Here is an 18,505-nt window from a genome sequence, read left to right as displayed (position 1 = left end):
ACGACCTCCCGCCGCAATGGTGGTAAACCACTGCCCCACGGAGGCAGTCAATTCCCCGAGGAATTTTGATCCCATCGACTGGTGCTTTCTTTTATATTTCTATAGATTTATTTACTGTCCATTACACATTATCACATTTACCTACTGCTTATATTGGTCGAGTGTAATAAAGGTCTACATAATAAGTTCAAAAATAAGAAAGTCCATTTCTATAGCATACCTACTACATAGTACAACGAAAAAATTATATTTTTATATCAATAAATATTTTTCAGTATCTAATTAGTTTTTGATTGTCTTTTTTTGGTAAAGTTGATCTATCAGGAATACAACTAGTTTTTCTATCGGGAGACAGCCATCATTATCGAAAACTCGCTAATTTTTTATAATTTTTTGTGCCATTGGTCACCCCTTTTTCGTCCTAGACGAAGAATTTTTTGGTTTGGGAAAAAAAATTGTAGGATGCACTATAGTCTCTAATCTACATTAACCTTTAGTACTTGAGAGAAAATAGATAAAATGAAATTTATACCTACATAAATGAAAGAAAAAATTTAAGTGTACACAATTTTTATTTCATTTTATGCAACACAGCATAAATACTGACTCATCGCTTGTTAAATTATAAGGATCTTTGTACTTTGCGGACATGCTGGCTCTTTGATTCCTTCAAAGCTTGCTCCAGTTTATTAGTCAAATGCAATAAATTTGGTAAATCACATTGTAACAATACATGGTTTATTATATTCTGACAATGGCTGGCTGCTTTTGCTTCTTGTATACTAGAATTTATATGAACTGGGGATATAGTTTTGGCATCTTTAGTCTTATCATATTTTACTTTGTCATTATCACCATATTGGCCATAGTTTTTTGGTGTCATGATCATAAAATCCATAGCAATGACTGGCTTTACATCTATGTTCTGACTTCTTGAAGCTACCTGTAAAAAGAAATAACATAAAAACTTTATTTGTTTTCTGATAATCATTATCTTTTAACTGAAGCAAGCTAATATGTAGGTAAATAAGGAAGTCAAAGATGTTAAGCTGGCTATGACTATACAATTTTTTCTTACTTGTACTTCAAATCTCCAGGACAGGTCCTGATAGCTGGGGTCCTTCTGTTGTAGCAGATACAAGGCTTCTGACAACTCAGCTGATTTAGTGTTGTGCAACTTAGCCAATACTTCCTGTTGCTCATTTGAGAACCCAGCTATAGCCAGAGATGATTTCAAATCTGCTTCTGACAACTAAAACATTTGACAATAGTTATCTCTTTGCCTTCGCAATAAAGGCACTATATTTTTTATTGATATACTTACATTCAATCTACATGCCTCTACTATTAGGTACACCAATGCATGTACTAGGTTTTGAACAGCTGTTAATGAAAGATCAAGTTTTTCTGAAAAAGAAGCAAAATGATTTCGGTATACGTCCTGTTAAATGCAAATATGGCTTTGGTTTTTAAAGCCGTATTTCCATTCTACTCGTCAAACTTTTACAGATTATAATAAAGTACAAATTCTGTTCCATACCTGCTGCAATACTGTATTTCTTGTGATTCACGCCGTTGTTCAAGTAATCCAACGCCAGTTTACAGAAATCTATTAAAACTAAAAAGGAAAAACATTATCTTCAATAACTATTGATTATGTTATGATAAACAATAATTATTTGGCTTGAAGGAAATACGATGTACAGAAATACCTTGTACGGAATGTTGATGTAAGACGCTTAGATGTTCTTTTTGTAGTTCGCTTAAAAATATAATCATCTTTCTTTCTGTAATTTATTATTCCCTGCAAGCAAAAACATCAATAACACAACACGCAGCATCCAGATGATATTGACATTATTGACAGATTAATTATGACATTTCATTCCAGCTTTAGTGACGCGCCATATCAGTATAGTCGAGTTGATAAGTTACTTTTAGCTACTGGTTCTACTAATACCGAAATTTAGCTACTTACGGACAAAAATGCCAAGTTTATTGCTTTTCCTTTCACAACAATGGACCAAATAATGTCATTCGATTTGTTTTTCGTCGAAACAAGTGCCTGGTATTTATTCACATTTTCATACAAAACATTCAAATTAACATTTCAATTAGTTAATTTCGAAACTATTTAAAAGTCGACTAAGCTAAAGAAAATACACATCAATAATTTTATATCATGTTGGCTCTATGGTTGTCAATTTCTTGACGTAGACGTAGTTGCTTGCTTACGAGTTTTTCAATTTTGTAATTTTGTTGACATGTTTCTTTAATTTTACTTAATTTAATTGATAACTGAATCATAATTAATGGTCACAAAATTTAAAACAGCAACATGGCTTTGAAAAAAGTCAAAGGGAACTTCGAAAGAATGTTCGATAAAAACCTGACGGATTTAGTGCGAGGAATCAGGAATAACAAAGATAATGAGGTATTTATATATTCGGCTACGTATGATTTTCAGTCGAAGATGTTAAATATTCATCGCTACTTCATACGTCTAATTTTGGTACTCCACAAATAATTCCTGACACTTTCTTTTTACGTACCCCTCCACTGTCACATTTCGTGTGCTAATTGAATGTCCCGACTGATTTCTTAAGAAATATATATTTAATTGATAAAAAGATAGAATAATTTAGTGGCGGTCTTATTATATCTTCAAAATTCTAGATAATGGAATCTGAAACAAGTTCTAAGCTCAATTAAAGATATGACAAATTGGGAGAAAATGTACATTTCAAACATATTTTTTTGTTGACTCAGCCAATGTGTATTTTTCTGTTAAGTCATATCACTTGTGTTTATATACATACATATTATTATTTACTTTGATGACATTGTCATATTTCCTTAACTAAAACTGATTCAGACTGATGCATTGCCTTTGTAAGGATTCCTCATCTTCTGTCCTAATTTAATGTTTTAAAATAAACAAAACTTTTTAGTTTAAACCTATTTAACTATAGGAATATATACATGGGGCATTAAGACACAAAATACCATCTAGTACAATATAAAAAAAATTGTTTCAGTCTAAATACATAGCACAATGCATGGAAGAAATAAAAGTGGAGTTGAGGCAGGATAATATAGCTGTCAAAGCCAACGCCGTTGCTAAACTGACATATGTAAGTAGACCTTGATATTAAACACATTTATTATAATGTATGTAGGTATAAAAAATATGATAATCTTGTGTGAGCAGTGGCAGTTGCCCTGATAATGTAAACATGTTGCCCCCATATCTGAATTTGTTATAAAAACCAATGGATCAAATATAAATTATTACACTTGCTGATAAAAGTAGTATACTACTTGATTCATGGTTCAAATTCTAATACAGGGATAAATACTAATTCATAACTATGTTTCAAATATGTATATCTGATGAGGAAGGAAGTGTACGAAAAGTATAAAAAATGGATAGTTGTATTTAAAATGTTGTATAATTTTGCAGCTCCAAATGTTGGGATATGATATATCATGGGCAATTTTCAATATAATAGAAGTAATGAGCTCAAACAAGTTCACTTACAAGCGCATCGGATACTTAGCAGCTAGTCAGTCATTCCACGCAGATTCTGAATTACTTATGCTCACTACTAATATGATTAGGAAGGATCTCAATGCTCAGAATCAGTATGAAGCTGGCTTAGCCCTCAGTGGCCTTAGTTGCTTTATATCCCATGACTTAGCCAGGGATTTGGCCAATGATATCATGACTTTGGTAAGTAAACAACATACTATATTATTTGTTATTGGTGCCAAGATTTCTAGGTACAGCTAATTTACACATACATTGAATATGGCTTATATTTGTCTTGTATATTGTATGTTTTAAATGGTGAAAGATTTTGTTTTGTTTTATCTACAAAGGTTCTTCAGAGGACTTACTTGAATTATACACAATCTCAGAATATTCTGATTATTTTAAACAGATGATAATCATGCTATCCTCACAGTGGTTCCAGTAATTTAAAGAAAAGAACAGCTCAAGCAGTTTTATATAATCATAAATGAATGACATAAAATAAAAGAGATTAGAAAATATCAAAGCTTTCTTATGGTATAATAAATTGTGTAGTAAATTAATTATTTAATTAATCTTCTACAATAATAATGATATTACAATTTAACTTTGTATGTAACATTAGTGAAGTGTATTGTGCAGTTATGATAAGTTATCACTACAAATGTATTACAAATGCAATACAGCTATAATAAATTAGTTTTATGATTGATAAAATCTTTGTTTGTGAAAATTGAGACTACTTTTAAAGAAAAAAGGCAGACTTGCATATTGAAATTGGCTTATATACATATTTGCCGATACTTTTAACTTATATAATTTAGTTTTCTTGACATAATGGAAAGGTTGTAAATAATAAATGATTATGTTTTTAGATGAGCTCAACTAAACCCTATTTAAGAATGAAAGCTGTCCTGATGATGTATAAGGTATTTCTAAGGTATCCAGAGGCTCTTAGACCTGCATTCCCGAAGTTGAAAGAAAAATTAGAAGACCCCGATCCAGGTACACGAAACTCTTATAATAAGCTATTAGAAACAAGTTACAGATTTTGTAGCTACAAAAGGGCTTAAATGACACTATGTATAAGCTTCTCATAGAACATTTTAATAATTAGCTATTTACTTGCAGGTGTACAATCGGCGGCCGTCAACGTAGTCTGTGAATTAGCAAGGAAAAATCCTAAAAACTACCTCTCTCTAGCTCCAGTGTTCTTCAAACTAATGACCACATCCACTAACAATTGGATGCTGATCAAGATCATCAAATTGGTATGTTATAAACACTACTAACTCTGATTCTCACATGTATTTATTACTATTTCAGCAGTCTACCAGTACCTGTATGTAAACATCATTGTTATTTTTGGGAAATGGGTGGTTATAGGTTGAATCCAACTTAGCCGCATTTGCGATTATCATTAAATGTTTTAAAATGAATTTTTAACTTGGAAAAATTAAGCGAAATGCAGCAAGGCGCCTAATTTATGCTATTTAGTACAGACACGCGATCATTCCGCATTTTGCTCTTTTAAATAGTTAAGTTATGAAAAAGAAATTTTATCTTTACTTCGGATGTCGTCCGTTAATGCGATTAAGTTGGCTCCAACACTATAAAGGGCTTTTGAGTTCAGGATTAAAAAATATTTTGACTAAAATCAATTGCTATAATGACTAACTTGATGTGAGTCTCTCTGTTAACGATATCTGATGTATAATATATGAATTCTCCACAGTTTGGTTTAATGACACAGTATGAACCAGACATTGGAAGAAAAATAACCCAAAGCCTCATAGATCTAATTTGCAGGTACAACTAGCGAACTTTACAAAACAGAGTTTAACAAAAATGCTAGATTCATTCACCACACCTCACCATTGAAATTTTATACAAATTAGTTATTACCACATTCTGACTATACACATACTGGGATCTACAGAACATACAACTTGATGCATCCTCACAACCACTAACATTGGTACTCGCCTAATTGCAACCAATAAGATAATATTTTGTTCTGTAGTTGTATGCCTCTGATATTCCAGTTCGACGAAAAATATATCCCACATAAACAACACTTATGAATTGGCACATCCAACTCACATTTTTTTGTATTATTTTTGCTGCTGAAACAATTGTAATATTGTACATCGAGTGTGACGCCGTTACATGCGCCGGTGAAGAGACAATGTCGTGAACTTAGAGGATCTCTAGATGAAGTTCATCATTTAGCTATCGGTCGCTATCACATAAGCTAGTCTTATGTAGTTTCATTGTGTTTGTTGCAGTTTGGTGCCTTAACCCCATTAGAGCCTCGACTTGGCAAGAAACTGATAGAACCATTAACTAACTTAATACATAGGTGAGTCAGTTACTGTCGAATAACACAGGTACGCCACCGACCTGTCTAAATTGTTATTTGTTGTGGACAGTGACGCGTTCGACATAGTAATACGTAGTCGGAGTTGTGTCGTCTTCACCGTACATGTTGTCTCTATGGGGTGAAAGGAAATAAAACGTGTATTTCTCTGCACAAGGATTAGTTTATAAGATTTCAAGATTTGAATAAGACAAAACATCTCGTCGAGTCTTGTTTATACCAAATAAAGCTTCTTGCATTGCTTCTTTAATGTTTTGTTTAAATTAGCTTATTCTACACAGTAGCACTTGGAGTCTGATAAACACATTAGTGCTTTGGAACACTAGTTAAATGCTTCGATTGTAACATAACATGTATGTGTCGGCAATGTACAGGCTCATCACTTGTCGGCTTGCTAGTCAGACGCATTGCCTACAGGTTGGTCGCTAACGCACTCGCAACCTCTTTGTGATAATACAGTCCACTTCAAAATGTCAATATTCAGTTCAGAGCTATGAAATAATGAGAACAATATATTTAAAACTAACTTAGTAGATACGTAGGTTGTATATAAGTACTAACACACAAGACGGTGCAGAATCGATAAAGTGTGTTGGGTGTGCAGTACGTCAGCGATGTCGCTGTTGTACGAGTGCATCAACACGGTGATCGCGGTGCTGATCAGCATCAGCAGCGGCATGCCCGGCCACGCCTCCTCCGTGCAACTGTGCGTGCAGAAACTACGGATACTTATCGTTGATAGCGATCAGAATTGTAAGTATACAATAATTTTAATAGATTCGGTTCTCAATAGATTGTGGTTTTGTCATACTAAGATTACTTATTAAGAATTTCTGACGTCATTGTGACTGATACAAATCTAATTTTAGTTCAACCAGTTATTCTTTCCACATTCTATTGCTAATCTTTATCAGAAAAATCTATGGAGATTTTATAATGGCATATTAAATGTCTGAACGATATTAATTCTTAAAAAATAAGTAGATATGTGAAATAATTTGACGCTATATTAATAATTGCAGTGAAATATTTGGGTCTCCTGGCGATGTCGCGGATATTGAAGTCGCACCCGAAGTCGGTGCAAGCTCACAAGGACCTGGTGCTCGCGTGTCTGGACGACAAAGACGAGTCGATCAGACTCAGAGCTCTCGGCTTATTGTACGGAATGGTAAGTTACATACAAGCTAATTGATAGTGCAATAGTACAAATGGTCAGTACACACACTACTACTACAACGCAAAGTTCGTTCTAAATTTTAGAAATAATTTGTGTTATGGTTTAGTGTTTGTAAAGTTCCCACGGCAAAATTTAAGTTTTTGGTGCGGGAGATGTATTTCCAATGTTAAAATTATTCATAAAATTGGTTTAAGTATTAATGAGATGTAAAATTATTCGCATATATATTTTACCGTCGAAGATAGATAAGAATCGGTAATAATATTCAAGATTCGCCGGTTTATAAATACAGTAAAAAGTTGATACTTTGAGATAATAGTATTGAGTGCTTTTATAGAAAGTTACACATCTTTTCAGATATCAGATTGCAAATTCGACATATTTAATTTGATTTTCTATTTTTTTTTTTGCTTTTTATGCTCGACGTTTTGGCGCAGGTTACACTGGCCGTGGTCGCAGTCTGACTATCATATTTGTTATGAAAAATTCAAAGTTCTAAAGTTATAACGCGTTATTTTCTTCCTCCAGGTATCAAAGAAGAATCTAATGGAGATAGTGAAGAAGTTGATGGTGCACATGGAGCGCGCGGAGGGCACGCTGTACCGCGACGAGCTGCTCACGCGCATCATAGAGATATGCTCGCAGAACAACTACCAACACGTGGTGGACTTCGAGTGGTACGTCACCGTGCTCGCCGAGCTCACCGAGATGGAGACCAGCGCTAAACACGGTCAGTATGCAAGCCTTGCACTTTATAGTAATAGAAAATCGTTATTTTCTGTATTATGTTCGAAGTTGTTTGTAACAAAAAAAAGTTTTCTGAAAGAGTTTCGACGGTGTATATGATGCAATAATCTTTTTGCCTCTCTATTACATCTCGCATATTATCACCCTACATATGGAATATTATAGAAAAGTTCGTTGAGCTTTTTAGAAAGTAGTTGCTAGTGTTACTCGATTCGGCTTTTTTAAGTATAGAAATTCTTAAAAAAATAAATGTTGGTGTGTATCGTATGTTATTATGTTCATGTGTATTGTGCAGGTCGCGTGGTGGCGGCGCAGATCACGGAGGTGGGCGCGCGCGTGGCCGAAGTGCGCGCGTTCGCGGCGCGGGAGTGCGGCGCGCTCGTGGCGAGGAACGCGCGCGCGCCGCCCGGCCCCGCCTCCCGCGAGGTGCTGTACGCCGCCGCCTACGTGCTGGCCGAGTACTGCCGGTACGTACACATCTAACCACAGAGCGATATAACGAACCACCGAATCTCTGATACAATCCGAATTATTGTTATGAGGTTCAAGGACAACTATTAAATTTATATGTAAATAAACACGAATTATTTATATGTAAAAAATATATAGAGGGTATGCAAAGTCCCCCACCTGCACTTGGTCAGCGTGGTGGATTCACAGCCTAACCCCTCCTTCATTACGGGAGGAGACCCTTGCCCAGCAGTGGGACATTAATGGGTTAAATTCATTTATTCCGTTTTAAAAATATACCAAGTGAGTAGAAATCAGAAATAAACAAAACTTTCTAATACTTAAGATTATTCATTTTGATTATTGTGGTGAACCTAAACTCCACCTAAACTCCTTCTACTCTATGGTAGATGCCATATATTAATCATATAACGATTTGGCATTCTCTGTCAATATATATATCAAACACGTAATGCTTGTATTTTATTAATACATAATATTGGCGACGAGAAAAAAACTGAACCTAAATGGAAAAATTACGTAAAAAACGGAGCACCCTACGTGGGATGCTCACCAGACTCGATACCTACATCGAGCAGAGGGCGACGATGTCTGACGAGGACATCACCGCTCGCTCCGCAGCCTTGAAGGACACCATAACAGCACTGCGAGAGTTACAAGAGAAGATAGAAAACAAAACCATAGATGATAACGATGAAACAGCGTATTTACACGAACAAAATTACGGCTACGAATTCGAAGAACTTCACACTATTTTAGTATCAAAACTTTTAACAAAAAAAAACATTATTCAAGGTCAGCGACAGGAAGACCAACATAGAATATACCAATACCATAAGATTACACCAAAAATACAATTTAATCCTTTACATGAATCAGAAACGTTCAATAACTTTAAAAAACGTCTGGAAGTGTACTTTAGACTTAATGAAATTACTGAGCCCCACATGAAGACAAATATTCTTCTGTCTACATTATCACCAGAACTCCATGAAAAATTATGTGATTTAATAGCACCAGACGAACCATTGAATAAGACATTTAACGAAATTACTGAAACACTTGACGACTACTTAGACCCAAAACCTAGCAAATGGGTTCTACAACATAAATTTATATCGAGAACTCAAAAATCGGATGAAACAGTAGCGCAATACGCCGCAGATTTAAAAAAGCTCACTACCAACTGCGAATTTAAATGTCAACACTGCCAGAAAAACATTTCAGAAAGCTTTTTATCTCTTCAACTCATAAGAGGATTGAAAGATAGCGACGCACGTACAAAAATTTTACAAGACCGAACAGTATGTACATTTAAACACCTGACACAGATTGCAACATCTATTGAAATGAGTAAAGCAGAAAATACATCAATGCTTCCGAATGAACAACCAAGTAGTGACAATATCAATAAAATTTCCACTGATTCCTACAATAATCCAAAAAAATCTCCTTTTAGAGGAATCACACCAAGAGATTTAAAAGGGAAATGTTTCCGCTGTGGTTTAAATCACGAAACCAAGAAATGTAGCGCTATAAACATAACATGCTATAAATGCAAGAAGGTCGGACACTTAGCTAGTGTGTGTCTACAACGGCGCTCAGATGCGAAGCCCAGTAAGACTACACCGGATATAAATCAATTAAACGACTCAGCGATAAGCGATGATGATGAATGGAATGATATTAATGTTATATCTGGTGAAACATCCGAAAAATACATGATAACGGTACACATTGAACATGCTAAGATGAAAATGGAATTTGACACTGGAGCCACACTTACTTCTATGTCATTACGAGACTACAGAAAATTGAAAATCGGCAAAAGAATCTGTAAAACTAATATAAAACTCAAAACATACACCGGCGAAGTAATCGAACCTGCAGGTGTTGCATACGTTCAATGCAGATGCCAAGGAAAAGAATTCCACGGTAAATTATACCTCATCAACAACAACGTTGACCCCGTTTTTGGCCGGAGTTGGATGAAAGAACTCGAAACTCTAAATTTAGCAGACATAAAATCCTTACAGCAATCCGAAAATCTAGAATTAGACCAGCTTTTGGAACTTTACAAGACATCAGTATTTCGATCCGACTTAGGCGAAATACCCAATTACAGAGGACACTTAAATCTACAAGAAAACACAAGACCAATTTTTATCAAACCACGTAGAATACCGTACGCTTTAAAAACCAAAGTGGATGAAGAGATCGAGCGACTATGCAAACAGGGTGTCATCACGAAAGTCGACCACTCTGATTGGGGTACTCCAGTGGTACCAGTTGTCAAACCGAATGGGAGTATCCGATTGTACGCTGATTATAAAGTTACACTAAATAAAGTCATACAAGATGAACAATATCCAATACCTATGATAGAAGATATATTTGCAGAGATGAACGGAGGTAAACTATTCTGTACACTCGACATCACCCAGGCATATCTCAACATGACAATGGATGAAGAAAGCGCAATGCTACAAACACTAAGTACGCATCGAGGCACTTTTAAGGTGAACCGCCTAATGTTCGGCGTTAAGGTCGCGCCGAGCCTTTGGCAGAAATTTATGGATAAACTCCTTCAAGATCTCGAAGGTGTAAAATGTTTCTTTGATGACATTATCATTCAAGGCATCAACAAAGAACAATTACTACAGAGACTTAAGCTCGTGTTAGACAAACTAAAAGAAAGTAACTTACGAGTAAACAAAAATAAGTGCCACTTTTTCAAAACAAGCATCGACTATTTGGGACACACTATCGACAAAGAAGGTCTACACAAAAACAGAGAAAAGATTAACGCAATAATTAAAACAGAACGCCCAGTCAACACCGCAGAATTGAGGACATTTCTTGGAATGGCAAATTTTTACAACAAATTTATACCCAACCTATCATCGATCACGAATCCACTGAACAACTTACTCAAGAAAGAATCTAGTTTTCGATGGTCTACAGAATGCGAACAGAGCTTTATACACATTAAAAAAGAAATTCTAAGCGAAAGAGTACTTATACATTTTGATCCCAAGAGGCCCTTGGTTCTTGCAACAGACGCATCTCCACTGGGAATCGGAGCAGTACTATCACATAGACTCCCAGATGGATCAGAAAGACCGATAGCATTCGCTTCCAGAACACTATCGGATAGCGAGAAGAAGTACAGCCAAATTGACAAAGAAGCTACTGCCATATACTGGGGATTGAAGAAGTTCTTTTATTATTGTTACGGTAGAAAATTTATCCTAGTGACAGACCATAAACCACTGACAATAATTTTCCACCCACATCAAACGTTACCAGCAATGAGTACAATGCGATTATTCCACTACGCTCATTTCTTATCTGGATTTGACTACAACATTGAATACAGAACTTCGCCTAACAACTCAAATGCAGATTACCTATCCAGGTTCCCAGTAGAAAACACAAAGGCAAACAAAATGGACCAGAATTACAGCTTTCAACTTCAACAAATACATACCATTGATGTCAACCCAAATATCATAGCGAAAGAGACAAGTATTGATTCCGATTATACACCATTAGTACTCGCATTACAAACTGGCCGATCACTTAAAACGCTCGGTTACAATGATAATGAATTTACTTTACAAGATGGATGTATACTAAGAGGAACGCGAGTCTTAATCCCAAAAACATTACGCGAACGAGTGCTGGACGAACTACACCTCGGTCACCCGGGCATTGTGAAAATGAAGCTACTGGCCCGCAGTTTTGTATACTGGAAAGGAATTGACAATGATATCGAAACAAAAGTTAAGTCCTGTAGAACATGTAGATTACAACAAAATGAACCAGAGAAAGCACCACTACACCACTGGGAACACCCAAAGGGCCCCTGGCAAAGGCTTCATATTGATTTTGCCGGACCTGTTTACGGATACTATCTTTTAATAGTTGTAGACGCATTTTCGAAATGGACAGAGATTATACCTACTAAATCAACGACAAGCTCTTGGTGCATCCAAAAATTGAAAGAACTATTTTGCACCTATGGAACACCTCTACTCCTTGTCTCAGACAATGGCCGACAATTCGTATCGGGAGAGTTCGAAAAATTTCTAAAAGACTGTATGATTTCGCACAAAACCTCTGCTCCATACCACCCTGCAACCAATGGACAAGCTGAACGATACGTACAAACAGTCAAGAGAATTTTACGAAGCTTAGAGGGAGAAAGGGGTAATCTTCAAGAGAAACTTGTCTTGGTAAAAACTCGCCTCAGACGGACACCAAACTTGAATGGTCAGACACCTTATCAGTTAATGTTTGGAAGAGAAGTTCGAACAGCATTACACTGCATGTTTAGAAACACCCATAAAAAAAATACATCAAAACATCAAGAGATCAAGGTCAGACAGTTGGAAGTCGGCGAACGAGTACAGGCCCGTGACTACACGAGTGCTAAGCACCATTGGCAGTTTGGTACTATCACAAGACGTCTAGGCCGACTTCATTATGAGATCCGCACCGACAACGGCGATGTCTGGCGCCGACACCTCAACCAGGTGTTGGCTGCATCTTATATTCAGCAGAACAGCTAAGAGGTTAGGAGGGGAGAAATGTGGTGAACCTAAACTCCACCTAAACTCCTTCTACTCTATGGTAGATGCCATATATTAATCATATAACGATTTGGCATTCTCTGTCAATATATATATCAAACACGTAATGCTTGTATTTTATTAATACATAATAATTATTCATATTAGAAATCAATTTAATAACTGCAGTGAGGAGACAGTGATGCACGAGTCGATATCCCCGCTGCTGGTGTGCGCGGGTATCGGCGGCGCGCACATGCGAGCGCGCGCCGTGTGCGTGCACGCCGCGCTCAAGCTCACCGCCAACCTGCTGCTCAAGTACGAGCTCGACGGTGACCGACAGGCCGCGATAGATGTAAGTATTCTACGTTTCCAAATAATTCGTTTCGAACATTCGATTTTCTAACTTCTAACTGCCCCCCTAAAATGACTTTCTGACTGTTTGCTGTAAATTAAAGACTTTAATTTTAGACAGAATGTTTCAGTCTTCATTCGATTATTTTAATTGGAGTTTGACAGTGGAATTCAAGAGTAAAGATTTAGTTTGCGATCCATAGGATTTATGTTTTTGTAAATTGTCTGTTTGGTAGTCATTGTTGAAGATGTTAAAATAATTCAAAGCATTTGAGGTCGACTGTAAGCTTATGCGAGGTATTGACTATTTGTGTGTTTGTATGTGTGCAGGTAATCCATTTGTCACTTGGCGGGTTACGGCCGTTGTTGCTGAGCGAGGATATGGAGGTGCAAGAGAGAGCGCACAATGCAGTAGCGCTACTCACGTTACTGTTACGTCGCATCGCGCCCAACGACCCCACACTACCACCGCTAGACGAAGCCGCGCCCGCTGAGACCGGCGTGCTTGTACAACATGAACAGAGGTAATTTGGTCCTTTATCTATAGCAATAATACAAAGGTGAAGAGATTGTTTGCTTATTTAGTTTAATACGGACACGCTCATGATAATACTGCAAATACTCATAAATGCTCATAAAAGATGAGCAAGAACTTAAATCCGCATTCAATACGGCTAATGACGAAGTAAAGAAGATAAGTAGGTGTAATAAATTCTATCTTGTTTTCCAGCAACGGTTTAGAAAAGGAAGAAAGCGAGGAAGCTGTGAACGGCGAGAACTCGTCACCGCGGACCTTTAGCGGCGGTCTGATCGAAGAGCTTGCAGACTTGTTCGATGGAGAGCTGAAGCCTGTCGCGCCTAAAGCTCAGAAGAAAGTTCCCATGCCCGCCGAGTACGTATACTGTTACATAAAAGTATTTATTTTGGAGGCACTTTTGATCGTAATTATGGCTTATAAATAACGATTTCTACGAATCTCGTAGATGATAATAATTACTACGCACTATCGAGCGATTACATGCACGCACGTGTACGCTCATATCATTTGACAGGTATAGCTAAAACTATACAACATGGTTCCCGCACGGGTACTTTTTCTTACACGAAACATGTTAAATAATGTACAAAAAATTTTGTCAATATTTAGAATCTGTGATTGACAAAATACGTAAAAGTGTACACAGTATTGTAGAGCGTTAATTTCGTAAAAAATTGTTTTGCACTAGTAACATTTGTTTGTTTCGTAGTTTGAACCTGGAGCAGTGGCTGTCCCACTCGCGCTGGTCGACGGACAGCTCGAGCTCGGAGGGCGAGGCGGAGGCGGCCGTGTTCGCGCCGCCGCCACACGACCCCCGACCCACCGCGCAGTTCACGCCCGAGGAACTTGCCATGGTACCACTCTCTACTCTGTACATTTTTTAATACACTTAGCACATAGAAGCTGGTCATATGAATGATCACCGATGCTATGTAAATACTCAATAGAATAAAATATTATTAAGTAATGTAAAACCATTACTGTTCTACCGTTGGATGTGGCACAGTAATAAAGGTGCGTGAGGGGTAAGGCCCTTAGTACATCACGCCGACCAAATCCGATTGGGGACGTGTCCTACGTGTGTTAAATACTTCATTTTTTTTATATATTTTTTCTTGTAACGTTTCATACTGTGCTAACTACAATAATCATGAAATTATTCTACAGTTGAGGGAGGCTCGTAAACAAGAGCAGGCGAACAACCCACACTATCTGAAGGACGACTCGCCTCGTTCATACCAACAAGAAGACATTCCTATTGCAGAGATCGCGCTTGAAGTGCCTCTGCAAATACACGGTAACTATTACTTTACGTCATGTAACTCACATTTGGTTAGTCATAAAAGTTAGTACTAAAATGTAATTGTTATTTTGTTTTCAGCTAAGAGATCTGATAAATATTTAATGTCCCGAGAGAGCTCAAACAAAAAGAAGAAGGAGAAACGCACGTCAAAGAAACGAAAAAGCAAGAAGGATAAACCATCAAGTGACTCGGAGAGTGAAGGTGAGCTTCAGGGCATACAGAGCTCAAAATCGGAACTAACCGTTTGACTTCCAGTGTTGTTTTTTTCTTGTGTTTCACAGAGGAGTCGAGCGCGAGCCGGCCGGCGGTGGCGGTGGGCGGCGAGCTGCCCGAGGGCGCGGCGCTGAGCGACGACGAGCCCGCGCCGCCGCGCGACGACCCGCACCGCGCGCTCGACCTCGACCTCGACCAGTCAGTCCACGCTCTACTTATAAACACACACTTTAAAACTGCTTATAAAGTTTTCTCTCAGTGTTAAAACGCCAACAAACCCTAAGCTCCTTACAAAAATTCTTAAGAACATGAGAAATGGTGCCTTTCATTTGAAAAAAAACACGAACATTTTGCCAATATGCAACTCGTAATACTGATTCCACGACTGTTATTATTAATCTTTGAAATTAGTGAGCGTCCCTTTTACGTCCCATACTGTGACAATGGTGATCTTAATGTAATAATTTATTATTTTAGGCCTCTTCGTGAAGAAGAACTACTTACATCGAGAATACATCAGTATCCATCGCCAGAGAGTGGTCTTTTAGACAAGAAATCTAAGGTGTCGAAGAAGACCAAGTCCGGCGAGAGGAAGTCTGTCGACAAGTCTGTTAAGAAAAAGAAGGAGAAAAAATCTAAGCAGAAAGCTGAAGATTTAATGTTACCCGAATTGGCTAAGCCTGAGGTAGCAGAAGACTTCCTTATCGACAATTTAACAGAGAATGGCAAGAAAACTATTAAAGAAACCGTCAGTCCAGACGAAGACATTGTACCTGCCGAACCCACTACGAAGGTTACTAAGACTGAAAAACATAAAAAATCAAAGAAAGACTCTAAAGACAAGGAGTCTAAGAAGAATAAATCTTCTAAGAAAGGTATCTAACATAAATTAGCACTTATATCTTATTGTGCATTTTATATGCTTGGACACAATTTAATCAATTTTGTTTCTGCCTCAGGTAAACATGAAACGAAGACCGGCTATGAAGAAGCGTTAGGTATTTCAACGCCTAGCAAAGAAGTCATATAGTGTATATACTTAAGGAAATTGCTTACTTTTACTTGATTCATGTCACGCTACTCATGCTGTCTCAGTGCAATTGTTAATTTGAACAATTTAGGAATATTTTTTTTATGATTGATTAGTTCAACATCCAATATAAATATATTAGTTACTAACTCCATTCATATTTCAAAGTGAACTATGTCCATTTATATGAATATATTATAATATTTACTTAAGTCTATATAGTAACAAATAAAAAGCTAAATATATTAATCATGTACAGTTTTATTATTAAATATTAAAAAATATTTATCGACATGTAGCTTTTCAATTTGTCAAACGCCTAAAGAGCGGATACGACATGATTCTTCAAAGTTCCTTTGTATAAAGGAAATAACAAAATACAATAGCGAATTATCATAGGCATTTCACAACACGCAATATATTTCTGTAAATAAATAAGCGTAAGCGTAAGGCGTAATCACTTAACCTTTGCAAGATCGCATGAATATCGAAGACTTTACATTCTGATAGTAACTACAGAACAGTGATTCAAACCTATCATCATAAAAAATTGTCGAATTTTCTAACAATCGCAGTTAAATGCTGTTTGTTTCAACGCCGCTATCAACAGTGTGTCGTTTTATATTATTTGACATGGCAATTGCATATTTCCTTCTTATAAAAGGCACTTCATATCATTTTTTTTTTTCAATTTTAACAACAAATAATAATAAGAACGAAAATTTAGAACTCAAAAAACAAAATATATGAAAAATGACGACACTCCAGTTCAGCGTAAGAAAATTATTTGCACATGACTTGAATGGTCTAGTTACTTTTTGCATGGGTCCTTTGGGGGGCATTCAGGAGCTTTTTTCTCACAGGGGTTAATCTGTGATTTCTTTACTGGGCATGGTTTAGGTTTTGCGCCGCCACAGGGGTCAGGTTTTGCGCAGGGGTCAGGAGGTTTGTCCTTACCGCCGCCACAGGGGTTAGGTTTGCCGCATGGATCTGGAGGTTTATCTTTACCGCCGCCGCCGCAGGGCTTAGGATTTGCGCAGGGATCAGGAGGCTTATCCTTACTGCCACAAGGAGGTGGCGGAGATTTCCCTCCGCACGGACCGCTCCCGCAGCAGAGCACAGCCATGAGCCGAGGTTCAAATACCTACGAGATTCGCAATTGAATAACTCATTCTATATCAAATGTTTTGTAATTTTAATGTCATGATAATATACGTTTTAAGTTTATAATAATCGTTTGGGAAAGGACCTGATAAGTGCCGTAATGATTGCGAAAATCAGGAAAGGAAATATTAAAAGTAAATTAAAAACGTTGAAATGATTTAGGTCTCAGAACATGAAGGAAAGATACTGAGAAAAAGTTAGTGTTTGTTTTCCTAGTAGCGTAGTAGTCATTTTCAACAAGATCTGAAATTAGTAAGTACTTAAGTAGGTCTAAGTTGGTAACGATTCTAGACCAGCTAAAAATACTAAGATCGCAAAGACCTCCCATTTACGCTACAATAAAATAACATGGATATGAAACTAAAAATTTAATACAAATATATCCTCAACAAGTCTCGTGGTAAGTATTTGGCGACGTTCACTATTTGCTTTTCTTACAAGCATCGTTAACATTTTCCTCCTCCACCGCCACCTTTGCCGCCGCCGCCGCCGGAGCCGCCTTTGGCAACACTTACGGACACCTAAGAGATTCATAATTCAATGCAAAAATTACTTTTATGTCACGCATAATTCGTATTTTACTCGCATCTCTTACTCAAAAGATTCAGGGAGATCACTATTCAACATTTTATATAATAGCAGTAGGTTTATGCAGCTTATATCATGTATTTTTGATCAGACTATTATTACTTGGCAGCTCTTAAGAAAATTCCTCAAATACAGTGTTACTATATAAAACCGTAATTCAGGGATCCTAGCAGCGGTCGTCACACTTTTCGAGTGAAGTTTCATATAGGAAAGCACATGGGTATACTGCGGGCCGCATAACATTTATTTATTGGGGTGTCTGGGGGTCTGCTAGATGAATGTTAGACGATCGCTACTAAAGACACTGATATTATAATTATGTGAGCAACGCGTTTGCTATTTGCATTTTTACATGTTAAAGACTGTTCACGGTTAATAATAAAAATTAAAATTTCATAGTGACGAATGACCGAACAATAACAATACCTATT

At 37.0% G+C, this 18,505-nt stretch overlaps 2 protein-coding genes across 2 annotated transcripts; one reads left to right on the top strand and one right to left on the bottom strand.

Moving 5' to 3' along the window:
- Positions 1-554: 554 nt before the first annotated feature.
- On the bottom strand, positions 555-1,854 carry LOC142978238 (COMM domain-containing protein 2). Its single transcript, XM_076122593.1, has 5 exons — positions 1,713-1,854; positions 1,541-1,618; positions 1,325-1,407; positions 1,079-1,252; positions 555-943 (listed from the first exon to the last, which is right to left on the bottom strand). Exons 1-5 carry the CDS (start codon positions 1,777-1,779, stop codon positions 623-625), a joined length of 723 nt encoding a protein of 240 aa, XP_075978708.1. The 5' UTR covers positions 1,780-1,854; the 3' UTR covers positions 555-622.
- Positions 1,855-2,193: 339 nt separating this feature from the next.
- On the top strand, positions 2,194-16,614 carry g (adaptor-related protein complex 3, delta 1 subunit-like garnet). The gene is made up of 19 exons (XM_076126722.1): positions 2,194-2,434; positions 3,039-3,134; positions 3,464-3,733; positions 4,411-4,540; positions 4,667-4,806; positions 5,824-5,897; positions 6,520-6,668; positions 6,938-7,083; positions 7,621-7,822; positions 8,135-8,306; positions 13,074-13,239; positions 13,569-13,762; positions 13,969-14,130; positions 14,486-14,630; positions 14,944-15,073; positions 15,158-15,280; positions 15,361-15,490; positions 15,770-16,167; positions 16,252-16,614. Exons 1-19 carry the CDS (start codon positions 2,339-2,341, stop codon positions 16,320-16,322), a joined length of 2,994 nt encoding a protein of 997 aa, XP_075982837.1. The 5' UTR covers positions 2,194-2,338; the 3' UTR covers positions 16,323-16,614.
- Positions 16,615-18,505: the final 1,891 nt, after the last annotated feature.

The sequence above is a fragment of the Anticarsia gemmatalis genome, chromosome 2 (genome assembly GCF_050436995.1).
Source record: "Anticarsia gemmatalis isolate Benzon Research Colony breed Stoneville strain chromosome 2, ilAntGemm2 primary, whole genome shotgun sequence".
NCBI classification, from domain to species: Eukaryota; Metazoa; Arthropoda; class Insecta; order Lepidoptera; family Erebidae; genus Anticarsia; species Anticarsia gemmatalis.
The sequence above is the reverse complement of the archived record's forward strand: the minus strand, read 5'-3'. Positions and strand labels throughout refer to the sequence as shown.